This window comes from Centropristis striata, chromosome 3, assembly GCF_030273125.1.
Source record: "Centropristis striata isolate RG_2023a ecotype Rhode Island chromosome 3, C.striata_1.0, whole genome shotgun sequence".
Lineage (NCBI taxonomy): Eukaryota > Metazoa > Chordata > Actinopteri > Perciformes > Serranidae > Centropristis > Centropristis striata.
In genome coordinates, this window is record NC_081519.1 from 31,680,281 (window position 1) to 31,706,307 (window position 26,027).

The window sequence follows — 26,027 nt, forward strand, 5'->3', positions numbered from 1 at the left end:
TTTTCTGCTGCATCGACCTGGAACATCTTACAACATTCACTCAAACTCAACACAACTATAACTATGGGCCAGTTTAAAACTATGATAACCAATAACTCTGCCTTTCACTATCACTGTTTTTAATGTTTTTGCATGTGTTTTGTCTGTGCTGTTTTGTGTTTTCTCTGGCCTCTCGACATCATTGTACATGAGGGGTTGCCCTCAATGATTCCTCGAGAAATAAATAAAGGATAAATGAAAAATGAGTAGTAAGAGTAAAGTGTGTCCAGCAGAAGTTATGACATGTCACAGACAAAAACCACTGGAGGCAATCACACATCCGGTGAAACTAAATAACCCATGTGAATCCAAATGAAGCGAAAGAGAAAACTAACGCATTTCTGTGCTTGCTGTGTCCACTGCTTCGGACTCCAGGCGCACCACAATGCGAGAGGCTACGTGGTGCAGCTGAGTGGAGCACAAGCACTCAGGCGACGGCTAGGGCAGCCATTAGTGCTCGGAAAAACGGCCCTAATAAATATAAACCTCACAAAACACACTACATTCGGGGGGAAGGCGCTATTTGATCTCAGTAATTCCCCTGTATCACTTGTCAACTGTGGTTGTCGCTAGCTCACGGGGCTCAATGCGTTTTATTTTACCTTAAAATGATTATAAACGAGGCACATACGGTGGAAATGATAATACAAAGCTTAGTCTTGCGACCAGATATTGATAGCTGAAATCATCAACGTGAAGAAGAAAATGGAGCATTCTATCATAATCAACAAGAGGAGCGAATCATTAATAATTAAGCCATGCACAGGTCTATAAAAACATAACAGCTACGTGTTCCCCAACTTGGTCGAAACTTGTGTTTGCTGCATTCCGCTCAACAATGATCCTCGCACTAACTGACATACGTTGAAATAAAAAATGGAGGCTAAAAAAGGAAACAAGAGCTCCCCTCTAAAATACCACCCATTTCTCTTAACCGCCACCGAGGCTGGGGGCTGGTAGGTGGGGGAGGTGAAGAAGAGCAAGTCACTACCCAACAGATCTGCTTTTCTGATTGCTGGATACCACACGCACACACACACGGGAAAAAATAACAAGCACAAATGGAAAAAGACACAACCAGCTTTCAGCTTGATTCTCACGCCTGAGCGAAGTTAGGAATGTTGCCAAAGACAAATGCATTTACATGATGTAGCCAAACATAATGCCATACCACATTTATCATAAAAATAAAGGCATTAGTCCAGAAATCCACTGCAAATAACGAGTCCAGCTCACAAATACGTCTTCCAGTGTGTTCATAGTGAGGTTGATGGAGTGTGCGCTGTAAAGTACTGGTTCAAAATAAGGACACAATCAACTGGAAAACATCCAAAAAGTTAGCTCAAAGGCTAGTGTAGCATTTGTTGCCGATGGCTTGTCTGCAACACAGCAGCTGATTGCTTAGCTAACAAGAGTCGCAAGATATGATCAAATTGCAAGTTGTGTAGTGGATAACTTACAGAAAATTCGACAATTTCGTGGTCCCAGAACAACATTTAACACAAAACCGTCAAAAGAACAAAGCCATTCTGTTCTGGTTCTACAAAACAAGTTTGGGTATCACCTTACTCGGTCTGATTGTGAACTTCCTTGCCCAGGAGATGGATGGAGGTCTAACATTATTCTACTGTCATACACGCTAATAACAACTATGCAACAAACGCAGATGAAGTACTAGAATGTGCTGCTGTTATGGCTCTGACTGTGTAATGTAGGGGGATGCTAAGCCTCTGCCAAAACGCATTATATCAACTTGAACAACGCACCAAGATTTATTTATTAATACTCCAAAACGACACCATTTTTAGTTTCGTGGGATTGGGGCATAACATAACATATGTGACGTAAGTTGGGAATGTAACGTTATAACGACAGCCATGTGTGACTGGTTTATTTCTGAAATTTCAGAAAAACACACAGTTACTTGTGGATTTTAGAGCACATATTTGGTTATAATGTATTTGATCAGCAGGGGCAGTACTTCTAGTGAGCAACCAAGAACCAAATACCATCTCATATTTCAATAGTGATATATAATCACAATATAGACTGGTTTATTTTTGCTATATACTTGAGAAAAAACTGAACTGGATGTAACCCTAATGGCCTAAACATTACACGAGTCAAACTCTGGAAAACTTGCAGTATCGTGCTGAGTGCTTGTGGGAAAATGTTGCTTGAAAATAATGCCATAATATTGACTATTATTAAATGTTGAGTAATGCACACTAACAAGCTGGCTATCAAAAACAACACGAGGAGCTGATCAAAAAGTCATGGAAGATCATCCAGACACAGCTAAGAGCAGAGCTGCAAGGCAAACGATCAACATGGGAGGCTTTTAGCCAGCCAAGCAAGCTACTTACAAGTGGATAGATAGTGAGGAAGACCAACTTGTTCTAATAAACTTAACTGGACGCTAAGTAGTTAGCCAAGTTGGTTAGCTTCATGGCTATGTGTGGTTGACTGAAAACATGAACGCTACTTGTCTGTTACTGTCTTCATTTATTGAGGGTGATACCAACAATTAACACAAATGTAAAGTACTCACCTAAAGAGGCATTCCAAACTTGAACAAACGAGGTAAAAACATGTACAATGGGAAGTCCTTAGAGTATCCCAACATCAAATCCAACTAGGCCTGTACGTCGGCCTCGGAGTCTCCTGTATCCAATGCCCCTAAAAGTAGCTCTCTCTCCAGGGGTAGGAAACAAACTTCTCAGTGTCTCCCACGCATAGGCGGAAAGTTAAATTCCCTGTCCTGTTCAGGTGCACTGCATCCATTGAGTGTCTATTATAGATCCCCGGTGGATAGATCCATGTATTTGAGAGTATTGTATATATACTGTCGCTATTTATAATGGGGTATATGCTGCTGTATGTGATACAGGCTCTGATTCTGTCTCGGGTCCTTACATTCAGAGGCGCCCATCCCCCTCCTCGCCGGCATCGACCGCGGGTCCCAGCGAAACTGACACACAACCACGCCACGGGGTTTCCCTGGCGACAGTGCAGGGGCTCTCTCCTTGGGCGGCCCTTGCTGCGATGTCCCGCCTCTCGCCAATGATTGGACAGCATTGTGTCAGTCATGTTACACACAAGCTTTTTTTTTTTTTTTTTAATCTGTTATAACTTTGTTTCACAAACATAAAAACATACAATTCACTACAAAAGCATTTCATATGTATATTCTACGTCAGGGGGGGAGAGCTTACAGTAATATATTTAATAGATCACAAATATCAACTGTTTTAATAGCTTTCTGGTTGTTGCAGAATTTAATAGAAGCGATGTACTGCCTGAGCTGAATGTGAAAGGCAACAAAAGATGGGTTTCTTCGAGCAAATTTACATTAATGAATATGAAATTTCGCCATCACTATGATGAGGTTTATAATAAATATTTCATTGAGTTTTTCTTTATTTTTGTTAAAGTCAAAGAGCCCAAATAGTACATCCCTCCAAAACAACTTAAAATCTTTATCAACATTGCTTGCAGTAAAGTTACAAATATCAATCCAGAGACCTTGGACAAAGGGGCAGTACCAAAATAAATGAGTAACAGTTTCAACATGTTACATGAAGCTGTGGTGACATCCTTTTTACAGACAAGCTGTACATGCAGGTCCTTGGTAAATTACAGCATGGATTTTTTTCTTCCTCAACTACGTCAAACGGGGCGGGCCCTACTGTGAGGAGGGCTGCGAAGCTTCAGCTCCATTATGTTATGTGTGTACAGGCGGCGTACAAGAAGGAGAGCAGAGAGAGAGTGGCTGGATTCGGGAGATAATTTAACACTCAACAGAGGATCTGTACCTTCAAAGTCCCGGGAAATGCTCGTTATTAAATTCAAATGCCATGGAATTAATTTCAAATCGTTAGTGGGATTAATTCTTTTTATTTGAGGGTTATATTCATCTATTTAACGTGGAAGGAGCTTTCATACCAATACATAGTAGCAAGCGTTAGCTACACGGGGTCTCTGGGGCCCAGTTCCAGGGATACCAGAGGCAGGGTTAGCCCACTGGGTCAGCCCCACCTACCGGTATGTCACATGAATGGAGTATGAGGTGTCGCTATGGTAGCATCTGGTGAGGGGTTGGACAGGGAAATTGACCAGTGCTCCTGGGTTGCATCAACTTATTACTGGTCCCTCCTACTTCTGCTCCCGCTGCCGAAATCAGTCTATTCCCACACTTTACAGACACTGAAAAAATAGACCGACACAACGAAAATACATCAGTTGTACCAGGGGAACGGGCGGAAAAACTAGCGCATGCTACCTGTTAGCATTTCCATGAACAGAATGGAGACGAAGCCCTCGTTTCTTGTTCAATATTTAAAAGTTATTGACTTAGCTACCACGCACACAGGATCTACGAACAACACGGACATGTTATTTCCATCAGATAAAACTAAATAGTATTTTTAAAATATAAACTGCGATATTTATAAATAAATAGTCATAATGACGCGATTGGTTTCCTGTCTTGTCATGCGATTGAGAAGGCGACTTTGATTGGCTGTAGTGATAAATGCCAACGTCATTTGTTGCAGAGGTCTGACGAACGACCAAATTGGACAGCAAAGTAATAAAATCGTTGCGGCTGTTGGTCTTCCATGATAAATTACAGACTCTGAACTTTATAAATCAACTCGGAAAAACACAACGAAGGTTCTATTCGATGCATTTGCATATGGGTATTTATTGGTGACGGTATAGGCCGAACAAACAGTGATACGGATGTTGCACTAGGCTCCTATTGTAGGTAAAATACACAAGACAAATACTTAATGTAGTGCCAGATCATCCTAATGATGTTGTTGAATGAACGTCTTAATAATTAGGCACGGTCATATTGAATCAGTCTAACCAGATACTTTACATGGATTTATAATAGGTAGGCTAAGCCACTGACGAAAGCCTATTCTTTTAATAACTTAAGGAAATTAGTTCAATTTTAGCCTCATCGGTTGCTGTGGGGCCTAGGTGTTTTATATCGACTATGTTTGATGCTACCGTTACTAATCATTTCACAAGTATATATAGTACTTTTACTTAAGTAAAAATATAGCAATATATAGTACTTTTACTTAAGTAAGGGATCTAAATACTTTTTCCACCACTTGATGAGACTGAATTATACTGCATGAGTTGTAGATATTTTGATATACTTTTGCTGTTGTTAAATGCAGCCCCCATTTACATCAGTTAATCAAGGATTTTCTCCTTTCTCCTACGAGAAAAAACAAGTTTCCTCCATGAATTCATGGTAACACAGGGTGAGATATATATACACACGTTTCCCAGCCGGACTCATGGCAGGATGAAAGAGCCATGTCTACATGGCCAGTCCAAACCACGCACTGCAATATGGCTGTGTGTTCAACCCTCCCCCACACTCCTCACTGCCACAGCTCCAGCATATCACTTTTATATGCATAGTCTGTATGTTCCAGTCTGCAAGGTGAAAACATGATTCAAGATGTCACTTAAGCTGGAGGCGTTTTAATTGTCTCCATAGTCTGAAGCACTCACACAAATGACTGTATAACATAGGAAGTATCAAAGTGAGGATATGTTACTAAAATTGACATAACTTTGGGATTCCAACTGTCTTTTAAAATGTACATTTCACATGGCATGCATGCCACTGCCATTTTTAATATTTCTGACAAATAAAATCCTTGACATTAAACTAAGAATCTGGGAGTGGTAGCTCATGCCCACAAATATTTGTTAGTGACAACACAGACACACAACAACTCACAAATCATTCTTTGTGTATTAAGATTATTAATCACCAAGTCCATAATTGTCCTACACACAATTATCTGTATTTTGTCAAGCTGTAAATTGATGAACTTCGTTGGTGTAAACTATCCACCACAAGCAGTCAGAGTGCATATAGTTAGGCCCTGCACAGAACTTGACTACATGACATTTTGGCTCCACAGAACATATCACCCACTGTCAAATTCTACCAATTAATTCAAATATTATAACATAGGATCTTGTCCCTTTTTGCACACAAAAAAAACATACAAAGTCCAGTAACTGTGCATACTGTTTAGGATGGCACACCAAAGATTATACAGTATATGGCTCCCAACAGGCTTGTGTATACAAAATATAGCCATTTATCAATAATGAGTAATGTTTCTGATTCTATAGGGTAGGGATCTTTGGAAGAATAGTTGCATACAGACACAAAATCATTTCAACGTCAAAAATGAATGTTCAAATATTATCAGTTTATAAGTGACCCTTCACTCAGGAGTAGTGAATCCAGTTGGGAAATACTACATGTGCTATGGGTATTATAATAACATTATGTATTAGTCTACTGTACACTGCCTCTTGAATAAGAATAACTACAATATTGTTGAACAACCAAAAGTACTTGAATTTTTTTGCCATACCTAAACTGGACAATAGACTAGATGTGTTTGAAAATTGATTAAGACTCTATTAAGACTCTCTTCTAAGTAGGTAGCCTGTTTGAAAAAGAGAAAGGTCAAAAGAAAAACAAAATCAACTGCCTTTGCCTCGTTCTCCTGTGAACAACCAGTCTCTCTCCCCTCCTGCTCTCAACAGCCGACTCAGCGGCTCAGACAAAGAATGAAAGGGAAACAAATGGCTGATGGTGTTTGTTTTCTTGTGTTGGGACATGTCTCGATCTCCGTCATTCTTCACGTCTTTTTAAAAGGTTGTTACACGCTTGCATGCCAAGACTCCCTGCCGGTGGGAAATGCTTCCCTCTGCTGGACGCACTGTGGCACTGCTGAGCAATGCCTCCCCCAGAGTGGGGTTGAGCCCCTCAGAGCAGCTTAAGACTCCCAGTGACGTTGTTCACCATCTCTTCCTCCCCCATGATGGCCAGGACAGTGCGGGAACCAGATTCCACCTGCCAAAGACGAGAGAAGTTGGTTTTGTGCTGAGATTCTTAAATATCTCCATGTCACAGAACTGGGCAAGCAATGACAAAAATCAAATTAGTTTCAAACCTTATATATGTACCAGTAATTTGATATATTTTTGGAGTAATAACGGGTGCCTTCAAAAGACATCATATAGAAGACATGTTGAAAATGGCCTGTTTCCCTCACCTGGGTAAGCCCTGCATCCTGGACCAGGTAAGTGGGCAGGCTGAGGCTCATAGCCAGGGCCTGCAGCTCCAGTAGATGGGCCACGTTGGTGCCCTGGACCACTACCTTCTTGGCTCTGTGTCAACACCATTCACATTTATTTTCATCATTAATGTTAATTAGAAGTTGATTATTGAACAATATAAATGATGGGAAAAGATGTATATAAAAATCTGTAGCCAATCAATGAAACACTTGACTAAACTGAGCAATTCTACAAAGCAAACAATCACAAAACTCTGAGTGGTAGCCCAGAAAGAAGAAGTTCGCACAGCTATTCCTAACCAGTTTAAGGCAATTCAAGAAACTAAAAAAGGGGGAAAACACTCGAGAAATGGACCATTAATGGAGTAGCATTTTGGGTTTTGCAACTGCGACAGTAGAACGATCTTTTTCCTTGGAGACTGTTGTGCCCACATCTTGTGGGGACCCGATTCCATTACAGCATTTTGAATCGGTGAGCTCTGCACCAACACAGCACAGGACCCCGGTGGGGAGGCTGACTCTTTGTTTGCATTATGATGATTGGTGCTTAAACATAGTTTACATTTTTTTAATGTTATGATGCTGACTATATTATCTACCCAGGGAATTCATTTGTATTTTTGTTGCTGCTGTTTTTTTTACATTCTTCCTGATGCAAATGAAAAAAATGCTCTACCGTTTTTTTTCTTGTTAGTCATAAAGGAACTACAACTGCATTTCGTTATGCAACCCTGTATAGCACAATGAGAATAAATTAACTTTGAAGATAGCAGAGCTCAAGATATGGACAATAACTTTCCATGCCATATTTTTTTTTTTACCATGGTCTTTTAAGAAAATATCAACTGTAGAAAATCAAGATGTCTGTACTGCAGAACAGAATGGCACCATGGATATAAAACAATGTTTTGAATCTATGAATCGCTCCATTTCGGCTTTTTTACATTGTTATTGAATGTGCTTTGCTTTTTATTATTTCATCTTAAATGTATTGTCACCAAAGTGAATTAAAAAAGATTTACATAATCCTACATATACAATCTACAGCTTTTCAATAGATCCCTTTTCTACAAACATACTGTACAGGCCTTACCCACTGTGGTCCCACTTCCAGGCCATCTCCCTCCAGCTGTTCTTCTCCTGTAGAGCCTGGTACAGACCCACAGCAGCATGACCCACCTGGGCCGCCACCTGCACAAGCACACAGCTCCGAGTTCACACCTACACTGGAATGTGTTTTTAGATGAACTGAAGATGGCCTTTATGTGCCATTTCTGACTACATTCAAAAAAGTTACACACTGAACTTCCTTCCTTCATATTTTTGCTGGTCGAACAGCAAACCACAACTGAGCCATTGTTAAATATAAGGACACAATAAATGTATTTGAACACAACATACAGAGTTCGTACAGGTGCTTGAAAATGCTTGAATTTTAATGTTGCGTGTTCAAGGTTTGGAAAAGTGCTTGAATTTTGGATAAAGATAAAATTGGATCTGCATTTCTTTAACAACAAAATCCTATAGAACAGAAATATAATTAGTTGGAGAACCTGAAATGAAAACCTAAAATAATAATTTTCAGTATGCATGTATTTGAAGAAATATGTAATTTACCACAGCTGTAAGATGCTGGAAAAGCTTGAAAAAGGACCTTGAAAGTGCTTGAATTTGACCTGGGAAAGTGTACGAACTCTGAATATATATCCCACACTGTTCCCATTGGCAATGTTCGACTTACCTTTCCAACACCCATGGCAAGGTCCATGTTCACAACAAACACCATCTTGAACATGAGGTCATCGTCTCCCTCCTCCTGAGGGTCAGAGCAGACAAAAAGAGTCACTGAGATTTGGCTTTGGACAAACTCCACGAGGTCTAATGTACCAAGGTGTACCTGTGGGGACTAAGGCTAGCTTATGGGCACCTCATTCTCCAGCTTGTTGAAGTAGTACATTGCTGCCTCCTCGGCAGACACGTTCCGAGTGTGTAGAAGCGCCTGAAGTGATGACAAACAATGAAAATGGTCAAACAATGAAAACCTGTGGAGTATAGAGCCTATCTAAATAAGTCTTTTCATAACAATGTCAGCTTCGTCATCTTTGTTAAGCCAAGTTCAAGGCGACCCTTGTATCGTATGCCAATCCTGGTAGAAACTGTCCCTGAGGACACATCAGATCAACAATTTTGGAGGTCATCTAAATTAGGGCTGCAACTAACGATTATTTTCATTATCGATTAACCTGTCGATTATTTAAACGATTAATCGATTAGTTGTTTGGTCAAAAAAATGTTGAAAAATATCAATCAGTGTTTCCCAAACCACAAGATGACGGCCTCAAATATCTTGTTTTGTCCACAAACCAAAGAGATATTCAGTTTATTGTCATAAAGGAACAAAGAAACCAGAAATATTCACATTGAAGAAGCTGAAATCAGAGAATTTGGACTTATTGTCAAACCAATTATTCGATTATAAAAAATAGTATAAACTTAATAATCGATTAATCGAATAGTTGTTGCAGCTCTAATCTAAATATGTTTCAGCTATAAGAGTATGCTATTAAAATAATTTGATCATGACATAATATTCTCTGTTATTATCTTTAAGTACTACAGTATTTACAATCAAATCTGCTTTCAGGAAAATGCAACATTCCCAACCATAATTATCAAAACATTTTTATTTGTGTGTGTGTGTATATATGTATGGCCTATATGCTGCTGTGCCCACCCTGATGGTGCTGTCTCACCTGTTTGGCTGCCTCCTCTGGGATGTCCAGCTCTCTGAGCTGCTGCAGGAAAACAGGGTTGACATCCTGAGAGCCGGAGTCCGGGCCTGACTGCTCTGATGGCTCCATTCTTCACTGGAAGAAGAAAACGTTAACAGTGAACACCCTACTCAGCACTAACGTTATAACGCATGAAATAGGATACCCTCGTCAACAAAATCCACCCCCTGAGACTAAAAACGAGTTCACGATTTATATTATTTTTATATCAAATAACTAGTGCAGTTTAGCGAGCAGTTCCAGTCTGCCTGTCCCTGAATGCATACATGATGTTTGTACATATAGATGGGTGGCTGCTTCATTAGCACAAACATGTCAAGCTAACAGAATAAACTGAGGCCTTCAGCCTTCAAATATGTAAAACCTGAATCCTTACAAGAATTGTCTCTAATAGTTAACCGGCACAATGATAAACCTAATTAATGAGTTGTATCATTTTGTAAAATGTACGTTATTTTGCCGAGCAATTGAATGGAGTGATATGACGTTCTCGTCATATGTGAGACGGAGATATGATGAGGAGCAGAATATAACGCAAACTAACAGACAGCCACACAGCGGAACTAAACAAGTCAACGATCCACTGTAGAAAATTAATGAATGCGACTCACAAGCTGCACAAAGATGCTTAACGTTAAGAGAACCGTTTCTTTGTTCATCAGCTGTTAGGTAGCTAACATTAGCATTAGCCGCTAGCGCTAACTGACAAGCTTCAACCAGCTTGTGCCTTAGTTACCTGTTGTGTTCTCACAGCTCACTGACAGCAGCAACAACAATGGAGATTCCCCCGCGGCTTGTACAAGTCTTAATTTTCTCCTGCGACCAACAATTTCTATTTGAATGTAAAATTACATTCAATGGGATTCCCGACTGCAGTCTTCAGTCTTACTCCATTTTGGACCCTTGTGTTGGTTGGCGCAGGATTCTGCCTCTTGTCAAGTCTGCTCTACAGAATTTCGGCTGATATTAATTATTAGGTGATTATATGTGCATAATGCAGATGTAACCTAGTCAAAATTATAAAATTATATCATATATCATAATAATAATTAACTGCCACCTTTACACATTTAAGGATTAGTCGGCTACAAAAAAATAAGTAAAAATTGTGTTATCATTATATATATATATATATATATATATATATATATATATATATATATATATATATATCTAATGATAACACAATGATAACAAAGGGATACTGACTTTCTGACAACTTTGATGCTTAACAATCTGTCAATATTTAAGTCAGTACTAAAGACATGGTGCAGTCTTTAATTAAAATTAATGAGGTTTCATAGCCCTATTCATCGTGACCATATATATATATATATATATATATATATATATATATATATATATATATTTAAATCTAATTATAACACAATTTTGACTTATTTTTCTTAACCCAGGTGAGAATGTATTTTACTTTAATTTACTTTTTGTAGCCGACTAATCCTTAAATGTGTAAAGGTGGCAGTTATTTATTATGATACGCAGCAGGTGTGTTAGGCTATACTGCCCTACCAAGCCTAACTACAGTAACTACGTTTTTTGTAAAACAAAACAAAAAAAAGAGCTATAACTAAAAATGGACTCATTGTCTGTTTGCTCTTGTTTTAGATTTCAATTTTGCTTTATTTCAGAGAAATAATAAAATAAAAAACACAAAATCCAACTCATAACCAAGCAATAATTGCACTTACCACGGTCTGCTTTGGATATATATACTAATTTAAACATAAAAATAATAGAAATTATACGTTTATTTGAAAGGGAAAGTATTATCTAGATAGTGATGTGAGATAAAATTATATTATAATATAATTTAATATAAGATTAAACTATAACATTTCTTTATAATATTAAGTCTAAAATATGCACATAAGAGTTGTTAAACACTTTTAAATACACTGATAACAAAATCAATTTGAAAATGTTTATTCACTTAAAACTAAATATAAAAGCTGAAAGAAGACGACAACATTGTGGTTACTGTTCGTGCATTACTATTAGAACCTTTAACAGCAAAACCAGAGTACAGGAACTACATTTCTAGTGTCAAAGGTAAAATAAATCGTCATGATTTTTTATCATAAAAATGACATAAATACATGTAGAAATAAGTGTCATATCACGTACCTATGTAGAACTCATTTGGCTGCCCAGTTAAAAAATGTTAAATAACCTTAAAGCAGTTTTACCCTTTGCGTAGTTACTGCAGTTAGACTTTGTAGGGCAGAATAGACCCGGTGGACTACATGAACACACATAACAGAAGATAAGCTAACCCGCCCCAGGACCATTTACAGCATCATTATTATATTATTATTACAGCTGGGAGCATGCTGACAGTTTGTCAGAAAGGGGACATCTTTTTATGGGTTTTTCAAAATAAAAACACAAGTCCTTTTAAGAATACTTTATTACATCAACATCTGTGAGAATTTGAACCTTCTCTTATTAAACAGGTTAAATCACTACAGTTACATTTGAAATCAGTATGTACAATGATATTAACACACAAAATAAGAAACATCCTTAAAACTGCTCATTGCAGAGCCTGCTCTACATTCCAAATTTATACAGCCTAAAACAATTATAGTTTTCCCTCAAATGGCTTGCCTATAATATCATCACTTAGCTTTCACGCCTATCTGAACTGACAGTGTATGACAGAACAAACCATCCGTTCACATGTGTCATTAGTTGCTTGTGTGTGTGTGTGTGTGTGTGTGTGTGTTAATGTAATAAACCTACAGGCTATTGTGACAAGCCTGGACCTGGGAATGACACACATCAACACTCTTTCCACTGTTTGTTTTTGGTCACGATGACTAGGGCTGGCAATGAAACTTTATTACTTTGAAGTAAAGACTGCACCATGTCTATAGTCCTTAAGTATTGACAGATTGTTAAGCATCAAAGTTGTCAGAAAGTCAGTATCCCTGTCAATTTGGATTTCCCCTTTCATTCACCTGAACCCAGCCAGTTATCTCTGCAATGCCTGACCAGAACCTAAATATACCTAAATTAAACTGTCACCCTAACCACAAAGGGCGGGGCTTTGTAAAAAATATTTAAAAGGGGAAACAGAGTTTGACACAAGACCAGCATCAATATCCAACCATAAGTCTTATTCATCAAAATGAGAACATCACAGAACATTAGCTCATTTATATACGTTCTCTATGCTCTAACTGAAAGTAGAACAGTGTGACAAGATAAACTATATCTACTGAACCAGTAGTAGTATAATCAATACATAACCTGTATCAACTTTTTTTTTTTTTTTTTTTTTTTAAAGGAAAATGCCATACAGAGATTGAGCACATGAAGCAGTGCCACCTTGTGTTCAATACAAGAACTGTACACCAACCATGATGTCAATACAACATGTTCATTGCCTCAGCTTGGAGTGGAAAAGATGAAGCATGATTTTTAAAACATTGTACAAAACCTAAAAGGAATGTTAAAAATGTACAAATTAAAATATAACTGACTTGCACAATAAAACACTGTGGTTCACACTAAGATTCCACTTCCGGGAGTTTCTTTATGGAAGGATTTTCCTCAAACATCTTTCCAGTGACTTGTACACTATAGACACATCCACATAAAAAAAAAGTATAAAAGCAAGAAATAAAAGGAGGAGGAAACCGTCACTCAGTTAGGTTTTAGTACCTTAAAATGCTGCAACGAGCAGGTTGTGGTTACCAATCTCATACACAAGAAAGACGACAGAGAACTTGAAATGTCTGTGTGTTTGTACCACTGCATATATGAATGTTCAGCAGGTGTTACTGTATATGTTAATGAAGCCAGATCTGTGCTTTGCTGCTGTACTGGCAGTTGTAGATGGTTGAAATAAACATAGTAGTGTTGGTTCAACAACATCACAGAAAAAAAAAATATATATCTGATGCAGCACAGTAGGCTGAGGTAGAGAGTGGCAGTTACTTATTAAACTCTCAGCGTTAAGTTAAGGGGTCGTAAACAATGTTGTGACCAAAAAGGTTTCATTCTTAAACATGTCCATTTCAGAAAAATAATAGTGAAGCTCAGTTAATTGTTTTGTCAGTAGGCTACTGCTGACTTTAACATGAAAATATAATTACCAGTTTCTTCAATACTTTTTTACTAAAAACCAGAAATGTGACATAACAAGGTGTAGATTGACAACCAGAAATATGGATAACTGTGCACACGCACGCACACACACACAAATTCACCATATACACACACAAAGAAAAAACTTCAGACCATACAGCAGCGAGAAGCACACAAGGCATAAGAGGTACCGCTTCATAAAACTCACTCCAAGGGAAAACAGTGACATTAAATCCCACTGTAACCAGTCTTCAGATCAGATCAGCTGACTGTGGACCAGCTGGTTTCTTTTACATGACAGCTGCTATATAAGACTGTTGAGTTTGAAGTCCAGCACATGTTCTGTGGAAATAAAACACTATGTTTTTTCCAAAAATGTTTCTTTATGAAGTTATCCTAGGAACAGCAGGCTTGACTGGTGTCTTTTACACCCCTCCGCTCAGTGTCCAGACTAAAGCCACCGGTGCGTTCTTAGCCAACATCCACATGATTTTTTCACACGTTAAAACCTCATGGCTCCTTGACTCTATCCCTTCCATGGAAAAGGAAGGCTGGTTCTGTCTGTTGCTCTCCTGCTTTCCCGTTCAACCTGCAGGGTGCAAGTCTGTTTGTTCTCCTCCCACTCACAGCCTATTCTGTTTGCCGTAGCTCTGTCGGGTTGTTTCCTGTCACAAGTCAGTAACTTTATTCTCCACGGCGGCAGCGATCTGCTGCAGTCTGTAGCCGAGTTGCATCTTCTGGGCTGTGGGGTCCTCCTCCAGCGCTGTGATGATCTGATGGGAAGGAGATGGCAGAAGAGAGAAAGGTGAGGAGGAGAATAACGAGGGCAAACACATTAGGAGTGTGCCATATCATATTGCTCGCCATAATACCAGTATATTTTTTATATGATTGATTTTTTACACATGAAAAAAAGCTTATCACAATAATGGCAACATTCCTACATCTTGACATAATGACTTCAAATCACTGCATTCAAAACTAACAAAAGTAGCAGCAACAAAATGTTCTTTAAATGTTTGATGCACAACATGGGTCTAAAGTGACCTGACTAAGTCTGACCTCCAGAACTGTTAAAACAAATGAACAGTCATAGATAACACTTTATATTGTGGTTAATTTGCAGGGTTTCCTCTACATGTACTTGATAACAAAATAAAAGCCACCACACCTTCAGAATAATGTTGTTGTTTTTTACCTTGTTTTTATGTTGTTTTATGTTTATATTAATGTAAATTATTGTATGAAATGTGATTTTGGCATAAAACATGGTGTTTTTTATGAAATGTGACACTAAAAACCAACACCGGAGTCACCACCTGTCTGGCTGGAGGGAGAGAAAAGGGTGAAATAAAGGTAACCAAGCTAGGTTACATTTGATACAGTTTGTTCAAACCAGTGAAAACGACCCTAATGTATAAATGGATTAGGCTACAGAAAAAAATCCTGAGTTGGGATAAATGTGTTATTGATTGATTAATACAGGATACGCATTATTTCGGAGAGATTCTTATTTTTATTTTATTTTTGTACCATTGACACTTGTTAAAGAGAGACTACTTTAGGCCCAATATAGCATGTCAAGTCTTTGGTTATACAGTAGAAAGAGATTTATTTTGCTGTAGATTAACTATTAACTGTAAAACTGTTTGAAATAGTCATAATTTCACTTTTGAAAATTCATGTTGTCGTCACCCCCCCTCTTCCACTCGGGCAGACCTCCCCCACGGTATAAAAAACATCCTGGAGGAAACCCTGATTTGAATCCATTATGCACATGATCACATCTTTGTATTATTCCACGACATACTGTTGAGTCAGAGTGCGTGATAAACATACCTGGTCGTAGTATTTATTGATGTACTTGTAAAGCTCGTGCAGTGCGACCAGGTAGTTGAGCTCTCCAGAATAGTTCTGAAACACAAATCATTCAGGTTAGAAGGCTGTATGCTGGACGTGTCTGCACTATGGGCTCTATGCTGAGGCTGCACTCACCCGGGACAGTTCAGCCAGAGCAGAGTTCATCTCCTGGTCGCTGGCTGAGATGGTCTGCCTGATGTCAGCATAGTACCTGCAATAATAGGATTAAAATACGCTTAAAATGCTGATGAAAGCGGCTTATTTCATTCTAAATAAAAAGAGAGAATGTGTATAAATATAAAAAATAACCTTTTACCAACATCATGTCTATGCAACCATTTCATTTTTTGATTTTTTTTTTAATGAATGCTTTATTTCGGTTAATTTTTTTTTTTTTTAAATCATGTTTTTACAAAATAATCCATCAGACAGCAACCGAAAAAGGAATAGGCTGAAGCCCCATTAAAGGCTTATTTTTGCCTCTTCTGTACCATCTTACATTAACTGAATAATTCACATCGTTACAAAACACATGATAGCTTAAACTGAAAAATCAAATTCAATCAAATGTCATTGTAACCTTTGATAATTTTAGACTTTAGTCTTCTTGAAAACTAACATTGAATTACATGTCTTTATTTCATATCACTCACTTTGTGAGTTTCAAATATTAGCAACCCCTTTAAGTTATAAATCCCCTGCCTTCATTTAAACATTTTTTTAATACAAACAGGAATTGATATGTTTACCACTTCAAACATAATTTCTACTGTTTTTGAATATACAATGTCCAAAAATTGTAATGTGTGTGATCTTATAAAAAGCTGATTTGTAGAATCACAGTGTCCAACTTCATTTATTATCCTAATAGCTTTTTTCTGCAGTTTATTTATTGGATCTAGGTTTGTTTTATATGCATTTCCCCAAATTTCAACACAGTATGTCATATAAGGCAACACAAGTGAAAAGTAGAGCAAATGAAGGCAGTTCTTATTCAGTAGATCTCTTGTTTTGTAAAGAATAGAAATAGACTTGGATAATTTCAGTTTTATATATTTTAGGTGAGGCTTCCAACAAATTTTATCATCTATTATTACTCCCAAAAACTTTGTTTCATATACTCTTTCAATTTCAACATTATTTAAATTCATTTTTAAATAATGTTAGTCCTTTTACCACCAAACAACACAAATTTGGTTTTACTTTCATTTAGCGATAGCTTATTTCAAGCAAACCATTTATCTTTATATTACAAAGCAATGAATTTTAGAGAAGAACATTCTAAATGCAAAAATCATATCTATTGCGAAATGTAACCCATATTATGCAAGCAGCTGTTTGAGAGCAAGTTTTAAGCAGCTCTTGTTTAATCTGAACCCACCTTTCAACCATCTGTTTGTAGCGGGGGATGTCTCTGGCATACAGCAGCTTGTTGATGGGCGAGTCCTAAAAAACAGAGAGAACAGAAGAGAAAATGAGGACCTGAATGTCAACTTTGTTGTAAATCACCACTCAACGTAACTGAAATTTAATTTACTGCTTTAACCTTTCCTAATTTTAAACATTTAAATTTAGTCATTTAGCAGACGCTTTTATCCAAAGCGACTGTCAATGGTATAGTAAAAATCCATGTGAAAAAAATTACTTCTCACTGTTCTCAGGTCAAATATTTATATGCGGCTAAAATGCGATTCATTTCGATTTATTAATTACAAAGCCTCTAATCAATTAGATTATTTTTTTAATCGAGTCCCGGCCCTAGTTTATATTAATGTAAATTATTGTATGAAATGTGATTTTGGCACAAAACATGGTGTTTTTCATGAAATGTGACGCTACGCTGCAAATACCATTATTTTGAAAAACCAACACCGGAGTCACCACCTGCCTGTCTTGCTGCGGGGCGCGAAAGACGAAGAGAGTAGAGACAGTAGAGACAGTAGAGACAGTAGGACAGTCCGACGTGGAGGGAGAGAAAAGGGTGAAAGAAAGGTACCTAAGCTAGGTTATATTTGATACTGTTTGTTCAAACCAGTGAAAACGACCCTAATGTATAAATGGATTAGGTTACAGAAAAAATCCTGAGTTGGGATAAATGTGTTATTGATTATTATTAATATTGCCACAACTATATCAAATAACACAACACTTACAAAATGGAAAGTGTTTTTAATGAATCTTCTCTAATGTGTGTGAAGCTTCTATTTGAACATCCTCACCCGTCCAAGTTTGTGCTCCGCAATGGTACAGGAGTCCATGAAGGTCTGGGCGATGACAGAGAGCACGGCGTCCACGTGGTCCGACGCCTGGACGTCAAAGATAAACTGAGGGTTCTTCACAATATTGATCCAGAAACGCAGAGGCAAACTGGAGGAACAGAGGAATATTACAATTACAACAAATAACTCGTTGTGGCACATCAATGTCTGAAGTGGTTGGCAAAGCAGCGTTTGGCCCTATGGTTGAACAGAGCCTTCACATTCTGGGAAAGTGTCACTCCCATCTCTTCATGTGTGAGTCTGTGCTCTACCTGTTGGTCTTCCAGATGTGGATTGTCTCTGGGTCAGAGATGCCGTGTTGTCCTGCCTGGTCGTCAAGTAGGTCAAAGAAGTATTTGACAGCCAGCGGGACAGGACGACTGGTGCTGAGGATCACTGTGAACAGATCGTCTACAAACTTCTGCAATGTCCCCTGCAGAACATGGAGGAAGAGGAGGAGGAAGAGGAAGAGAGTCAAAACCATTCAGTACAGAGGTGTGTCTTCAACTGCACATCAAGGTTATTATATTTAGCCAAGACTAACAAAATAACGAAAACTAAAATTGAAAAAACATTTTCGTTAATTTGGAAATGTTTATTCACTGAAAACAAAATATAAAAGTTGAAAGAAGACAACAACATTGTAGTTACTGCAGTCTGGTTTTGCTTTATTATTAGAACCTTTTACAGCAAAACCAGGGTGCAGTAACTACATTTTTGGGGTCAAAAGTCAAATAAATCATCATGATTCTTTAGCATAAAAATTACATCATCAATACATGTAGAAATAAGTGTCATATTACTTATCTACCTATAACCCGTTTGGCTGGCCAGTTAAAAGACGTGAAAAAACTTTAAAGCAGTTTTTCTCAGTTTCACCCTTTGTGTAGTTACTGCAGTTAGACTTTGTAGGGCAGTATGGGAACCTGTATGTGTGTGTGTGTGTGTGTGTGTGTGTGTGTGTGTGTGTGTGTGTGTACCTTCATGGAGAGCAGGCGGGTCAGGTAGATCTCAGGGATGGCCTTAGCCCTCTCTCTCTCCCTCAGACTGCCTCTGCGGTGTTTGGGCAGCTCAGGCTCCTCGCTGGCTTTCACCAGATGCCACAGCCTCACACCGCCTTCATCTGCATCTTCCAGCATTGGAGTTTCTACACAGGTCAATGTTTCCAAAGCTTGAATTAGTATAATTAATGAATAAGAACTTCAACTTTGCATTAGAGATGATCGACAGTGATCTCACAAGTAAACTGTTTTGTTACTGAACAGCCTATTATACACACTGCAAAAAAGGTGTGTCTAAAAACAGGATAAAAACACTAAATCTGAGGGAAACGACCTTGCTGCATGGACAGATAATTTACCTTGACAAGATTTCAACACTTTAGATTAGGGAACACATATTCAACATGAATTAGTTGCTTATTAGCATGCAAATAAGTAACATATTGGCTCTTAATTAGTCATTATTAAGTAGTTATTAATGCCTTATTCATCACGGCCTTATTATACAACCAGTAAGACATTAACTAAGAGTTTTCCCTCAATAACCTCAGAATTATTGCTTATTAGTAGTAAGTAAGGTAGTTGTTGTATAATGAGTTATGATCTTAATATGCTTTACTTTGTATGGACTTTATAAGTCTCTACATAGCGGTAAACGAAACCATGGAAACGCCTAATAGCCCCCTTCTCCAGACCTTTGACGTGACTGGTGGCTCCTTTTGGATGATTGGATGAGGATTGGTAGATTGTAATGTCAATCATTACTCTACAAAGTGGCCTACTGGTAGACTAACATTGGGCAAAGTGACATTACAATCTACCAATCCTCATATAATGTAACTCGTAACTCATATACAACAACTTCCTTACTTGCTACTAATTAGCAATAATTCTGAGGTTATTGAGGGAAAACTCTTAGTTAATGTCTTACTGGTTGTATAATAAGGCTGTGCAGAATAAGGCATTAATAACTACTTAATAATGACTAATTAAGAGCCAATATGTTACTGATTTGCATGCTAATAAGCAACTAATTAATGTTGAATATGTGTTCCCTAATCTAAAGTGTTACCCTGTGATTTCCACTGTCTATAAAGACACGTTTGTGTGTGGGTCTTAATTTCTTCTTGATTTTAAATCTCAAGTGTAAAGAAGTTGGTCCGTTAAGAAGCAGTTTTCATGTTAACTCACTCTCTCCTGCCACGTAGTCATGGTTGTCATGGTGAATGTGTTTGGTGTGGCGTGGGACCAGCGCTACAGTTGCACCGTCTGGGACCTGATTCACAACACAAAATATATAATTAGTATTATTATTATTCTCATTTGACTTTACTGATAGTGTGTGAGGCCTGAACTCTGACCTTGTAGTGCTGCAGTGTGTTGAGGCGTTTCCAGTTGCCCTGAACCACAGACGTCAAGTCTTCATCTGACAGGATGAGATGACCGGCGACACCAGACCTCCACTCTGAACAGACAACCAGCAGACAGTCAGCACAGTGTGTCTGTGTGTGTGTTGTCATTATTAATGATGCCATAGCAAAACAGCGTTAATATCCTGTATTTTTATTATATCCACTTTCCAGTATTTATTTCAGCTGATGTCTTGTTTAATTATGGTTCTGAAATATAGACAGCACATCGTCACACTGTTAAAATAATCACCTAAGTCATTTTTTGTCAAAATTGTTGTTGTTTTTTTGCCTAAATCATCTCCTCATGACGCCGGCCACCTATGGTGAAATCACCTCCATCCTCAGTTAATCAGATCATGTGATTTTACCCCTTTAAGATAATGACCTATGATAAGTGTATGATTTATTATGCCTAAGTCAAAATAAAATGTGACTTAGGCAATTTTTTGAACATTAAGCAAGATATGGTAACACTTTATTTTGAAGGCGTCTACATAAGAGTGACATGAGCGTGTCATAAACATGACATGGGATGTGTCATGAACATTAATGACACTTTGAAGTAACATTAATGCTCATGATACTTGTCATGTCATGTTTCTGACAGGCTTGTGTCACTCTTGACAAAAATAAAAGCAAGAATAGAAAAGATAGTAAAACTTCAAAATCAGGATCTTTTATACATTCTACATCGCTCCATTTTATAATTTCATTCTACATCTTTATGTTTAATATCCATTACTTAAAGATAGATTTCCTGCATAGTTTAATACACTATAGCTATATTTATTACGTTGTAGTTAATATACCTTACTAACATATTATTCTATATTTTTAATAGTAAATTAATAGTAGTCATTTCCATATATATCCATTTAGGAGATGTTATTTCATCTTTACATTTAATATCCATTACTTAAAGCTAGATGTTATATATCATTTAATACTATATAGCTGTGTTTATTACGTAGTAGTTAGTATTCTTTACTGAACCATATTATTCTATATCTTTAATGGAGTTAATTTATTAATAAAAATTTCATAATAAGTATATGCATGTGTTTTTTCGATTATAATTTAAAGTATTTTGTGCTAATGGTTTGTTCAAAATGTTTGGGAAGTAGGTTCCAAGCAGTCATGGCTCTGTACATTGCAGTTTTACTGAAGTTTGTCTTTATTATTGGTAGAACTTTCTGCTGGCTGCATGTCTCGTCCTGTAGCTATGATTGTCTGAGCTGAAATGTAGCTTTTTGTAAAGAACAAAAGCGAAGGTGCAAAGATACAGAGGCCGCAGATTTGAAAGACACAGGAACACTGACTAATCAGAGTAGACAGGACTTTTTCAGGAGGGGGATTAAATAGTGTTTTATATAGAGGGTGAATAGAATAAATAGCTTTTTTGAACATGTAGTAGTAGAATCCAAAAATACAAGTCTGAACCTGAAAATGAGCGCAATATATCTCTTTTATTGGGCCTTTTTTGTATTTATTTGTGTCTTACAGTAGGGGGCACCAAAGCTCAACAAGTGGAACAGAAAATCGTTGAGGGTGAGGTGTCAGCTGTGTGATGTGGTGTTTGAAGTTTGAAGTTTTTTATTTTACACAAATAAGACAAAAGACAAGGATAAAGAGATAACAAAAAACGAAGGTGCAAGGTAGCGGCAAGAAACCCAAAAGGGCTGATACAGGGCCTCTACCTATATTACAATTCACAAGTTCAATTAAAACAAGTAACTATCAAATAGAAAAAATAATGACCCATAAAAATGACGCAAAATTATATTATTAAAAGTAAAATGAAACAAAAGTGTAGAAAATGTGTGTGTGTGCATGCGTGCCTGTGTATGAGTGTGTGTACTACTTAGTAGGGTTGTCAAAAGTATCGATACTCAAAAAAGTATCGATACTAAAACGTTGTATCCGGATACGATACTCATTTTCAAAAGTACCGATAGTATCGATATTGTTATGTGTGTAAAGCATAGCCAAGGAAGGAACACTTAAGTTAAGTTATTGTTAATTTTTTTTCATCAAGCTTGCCTAATATTGTGCACACCATACAAGCTCAAAATATTGTTCTAATTGTTATTGCTTATTGTATTGATTTATATTTTGCACTACCTCACACCTGAAGCTTCTTATCATAGTTGCAGTTTCTTTTTGCACAACTGTTTTTTATTATGAATATTAATTTTTACATGTTGCATTTTTCTTGTTAATAAAAATATTTCTGTTAAATTTTGGGGTCTTTGTTTTTATCCTTGTGGTATCGAAAATGGTATCGAGTATTGAATATTTTCCTGAGTATCGGTATCGAGGTGAAAATTTTAGTATCGTGACAACCCTACTACTTAGTGAGCTGAGCAATCAGAGCAGCCACTAAATTGCTCTTGCATATATTAAGAGAGGAAAACTGTATTGAACTATTAAATTGATCATTCCAGAGTATTTTAAGGTGTATATGGATTCTCACCAAGGTCCAAGGTGTCTGCGTGGGGCCGGTGGGAGAAGGAGGTCCCCTTGTACACCTGATCCAGCAGCTTCTCTTTCACCTGTGTAATGGTGTCACAGTCAAGCACTTTGGAGGGCACCGGCTGGCTCTCGTTCACTCCTCCGCCCTGGACCAGCACATTCAGAGTCTGCAGAAGAAGAAAGAAACAGGGGTTAGAGAATGAAAAAACAAAACACAGCTTCCTGAGGTCATGGTGAATGTCTGGGATTCTTTAATTAGATGCAAATGATCATTAGGTTTCAAGTGGTGCTTCTCCTCACCAGGGTCTTGTACTCCACGTCCTCTCGCAGCAGCCGGTTGTCATTGAGCGTGTACTTGGCCTTGCCGGTCACAGCGTCCACTGGTCCTTTATCTACCTGGTGCTTTATGGCCCTGAACAGCATGTAGAGAGACTCCCCTGCTGAGTCCTGCACACACACACACACACACACACACACACACACACCAAGGTTATTATAGTAAACGAAAACTAACGAAATAACAAAAACTAGAATTGAAAAAACATTTTCGTGAACTGAAATAAAAACACGAACTAGAGTTTTTAAAAAGAAAAACGATAACTAACTGAAACTGCATTGTGTGGTTACAAAACTAACTAAAACTCACTAAAATTATAGTGAAAATGTCCTTCGTTTTCATCTTTGTCAACTTTTTTCATATGTAAACCTTTTTGGTTGATATGAAATCTATTTCATCTATCTGGTTTTATGACTTAATAAACTTATTGGGGCTGAAATGGATCAGACAAAGGAAATAAAGGCAACATTTATTGTGACCTTATTGAATCTGGCACCCAACAAATAACCCCATTACAAAAAAAACTAACACTAGCACTTAAACTAAAAAAAACTAAACTAAAACTAAGCATTTTCAAAAAATAAAAACTAATTAAAACTAGAAAACTCACTCTAAAAACTAATTAAAACCAGCAAACTCACTCTAAAATCTAATTGAAACTAACTGAATTTGAAAACAAAAAATCACAACGAAATTGAAACTAAAACTAATGAAAAATCCCAAACTATTCTAACCTTGACACACACAGTTTACTTTCTTCAAAATCAGTGTATACTAGGGAAAGCTGGACTTTATTTTCTCACCAGAAACCCTTCGACTGTCTATGTAAAACATGTGGACACAGGCTTTTTTATCACACCATTACATCTGCATGGGAACATTTCTAAAGGGATTTTCCCTGGAAACTTCACTGATGTCAGTACTTTGACCCCTAGAATGTACATTCATCTGCTATTTAAGAGTTACACAGAAAAAAATGACTCAAGGGATACATTACTTTTCGTATATTGTAAAGTATAGTGGCCTTATGACTTTCCAAGAACTAAAATATAAATGCAATTCACCTTGTATGAACTATACTATGCTTTTTTATTTGTATAAACAGTTACACAAAGCCATGTGAACTGATGGAATCACTCATCGTCTTCACAACCAGCCTTTCATGACATTTTTACAAAACGATTGAAAAGGAACTGGGCTTATATAAAAGTAACTACTAGTATAAGAAGCATATGAAAAGTACACTAAAGGCAAAAAGTTTGGAAGCAAGATCAAATTTGTAGATCCTAGTTTCATTGCTGTACTTTGCAACAAAATTAACGTGATTACCGTATTATATAAAGAGTCACTTATTCAAACATATTTTGACTATAGTTATCAGGTCTTTGGGTTTTTATTGCTTAGACTTTGTGTATCCTTCTTTCCTTAATGTATAAATCTGTACTCATTTCTTTACTCAGCTGCTTCAGTTTGAGCCATTTCTGTGGCAGTTTGTCATAAATATGAACACAGTTGAGATTTATTGGGATTTTTGTATCCAAAACTCTCAAAAACCAAAGAGCTAAAGCGAATAATGAAGCTGTTTTTTTCTGGTTTTGTTTTTTTACTAAACTAAGCCCTTCTTACCTATACCTAAAGGTAAATTGAGGAAAATGGTTTAATTCAATGAAAGGTAAAGTCTGATCATGCAGTAAACACATCCAAAAATCCAAGGAATCCATACTGGTTTTTAAGAAAGCCATTGTGAACAGAAAAGTTAAGTTGCTTCCAAATTTTTGGCCTGTAGTGTATATACATTGAAATATGGTTAGATTATGGATTTAAAGAGTATGGTGTCATTTCCCTACAGGTAAAATCATTCACAGATATTTTTCATCAACTCTGAGATGCTGCAGAGTTCAATATACTAACATGTTTTATCAGATATTATTAGGACTGATGTACCAGAGAGCTTTGACAAGATCTCACAGAAGGTCCTCACTGGACTAGTCCAGCTGCTGTTGTTAAAGGAACAGTTCCACATATTGGGAAACAATCACTTTCTTGGCAAAAGTTAGATGACAAGATAAATTCCACTCCAAATCTAGAAATAAGCATTTTGAACAATTAAAATAAGAAATTAACTCTTAAAACAAGATAAATTATCTAACACTTCTACATCTAAAGTTTTTTTTTTTATCTTGGTAAGAAACAAATACTTTGCAGTGCACTCTGCTCGGGCCAGTTCATTGCTGCTTGCAGCTTCAATTTGTCTTGTTTTAATTGATTAATTTCTTTTTTTAGGTGTTCAACATGCTTATTTCTAGATTTAATAATCTTAATTAAAAAAATCTTGTGAAATTATCTGTCCATGCAGCAAGATCATTTCCCTCAGATTTAGTGTTTTTATCTTGGTTTTAGACACAACTTTTTTGCAGTGCAATGTCAGTTTTGCTTGTCGGAACAGTTTTGACTGAAATGAAATTGGATTGTGTAGTTGTCTAATAAGCTGACTGACCCTGAGGAAAGCATAGAGGCAGATGGACATCCAGTTGGTCAGCAGCTTCTCCACCACAGTCTCTGTTCTGTAAAGAAAAAACAGAGTTTGAATCACTGCCAATCATCTTTCAA

At 37.2% G+C, this 26,027-nt stretch overlaps 3 protein-coding genes and 1 long non-coding RNA gene across 10 annotated transcripts in view; 1 reads left to right on the plus strand and 3 right to left on the minus strand.

Annotated features, from left to right (window-relative positions):
* The window catches only part of setd5 (SET domain containing 5), a 40,272-nt gene extending 37,272 nt beyond the window's left edge, over positions 1-3,000 (minus strand). For 4 of the 6 annotated variants that reach the window (XM_059328716.1, XM_059328711.1, XM_059328698.1 and 1 more), the window contains exon 1: positions 2,591-2,999. The gene's annotated coding sequence lies outside the window, so the exon portion shown is untranslated. Of the gene's footprint in view, positions 1-2,590 lie in introns of all 6 variants that reach the window. The other 2 variants (XM_059328703.1, XM_059328693.1) reach the window with 1 other exon arrangement.
* Positions 3,001-4,724: 1,724 nt separating this feature from the next.
* si:dkey-19e4.5 (UBA_like_SF and PTH2 domain-containing protein) lies at positions 4,725-10,915 on the minus strand. Of its 2 annotated transcripts, none has more exons than XM_059330269.1 (7): positions 10,701-10,915; positions 9,926-10,039; positions 9,100-9,171; positions 8,914-8,988; positions 8,266-8,363; positions 7,149-7,263; positions 4,725-6,946 (listed from the first exon to the last, which is right to left on the minus strand). In XM_059330269.1, exons 2-7 carry the CDS (start codon positions 10,031-10,033, stop codon positions 6,860-6,862), a joined length of 555 nt encoding a protein of 184 aa, XP_059186252.1. In that variant the 5' UTR covers positions 10,034-10,039; positions 10,701-10,915; the 3' UTR covers positions 4,725-6,859. The 2 variants fall into 2 exon arrangements, with proteins under 2 accessions (XP_059186252.1, XP_059186253.1); XM_059330270.1 differs by having other exon boundaries at positions 10,576-10,704.
* On the plus strand, positions 10,821-13,501 carry LOC131969117 (uncharacterized). The gene is made up of 2 exons (XR_009394088.1): positions 10,821-10,941; positions 13,275-13,501. It is a non-coding gene; the product is annotated as an uncharacterized LOC131969117 (long non-coding RNA).
* plxnb1b (plexin b1b) overlaps positions 12,375-26,027 on the minus strand; it is a 125,240-nt gene continuing 111,587 nt past the window's right edge. The window contains 12 exon segments of the mRNA XM_059330267.1: positions 12,375-14,850; positions 15,917-15,991; positions 16,073-16,148; positions 17,319-17,383; positions 18,157-18,304; positions 18,468-18,628; positions 19,176-19,342; positions 20,388-20,472; positions 20,558-20,661; positions 23,082-23,247; positions 23,381-23,527; positions 25,915-25,981. Of these exon segments, the coding sequence (XP_059186250.1) occupies positions 14,746-14,850; positions 15,917-15,991; positions 16,073-16,148; positions 17,319-17,383; positions 18,157-18,304; positions 18,468-18,628; positions 19,176-19,342; positions 20,388-20,472; positions 20,558-20,661; positions 23,082-23,247; positions 23,381-23,527; positions 25,915-25,981 (1,366 nt within the window). The 3' untranslated portion in view covers positions 12,375-14,745.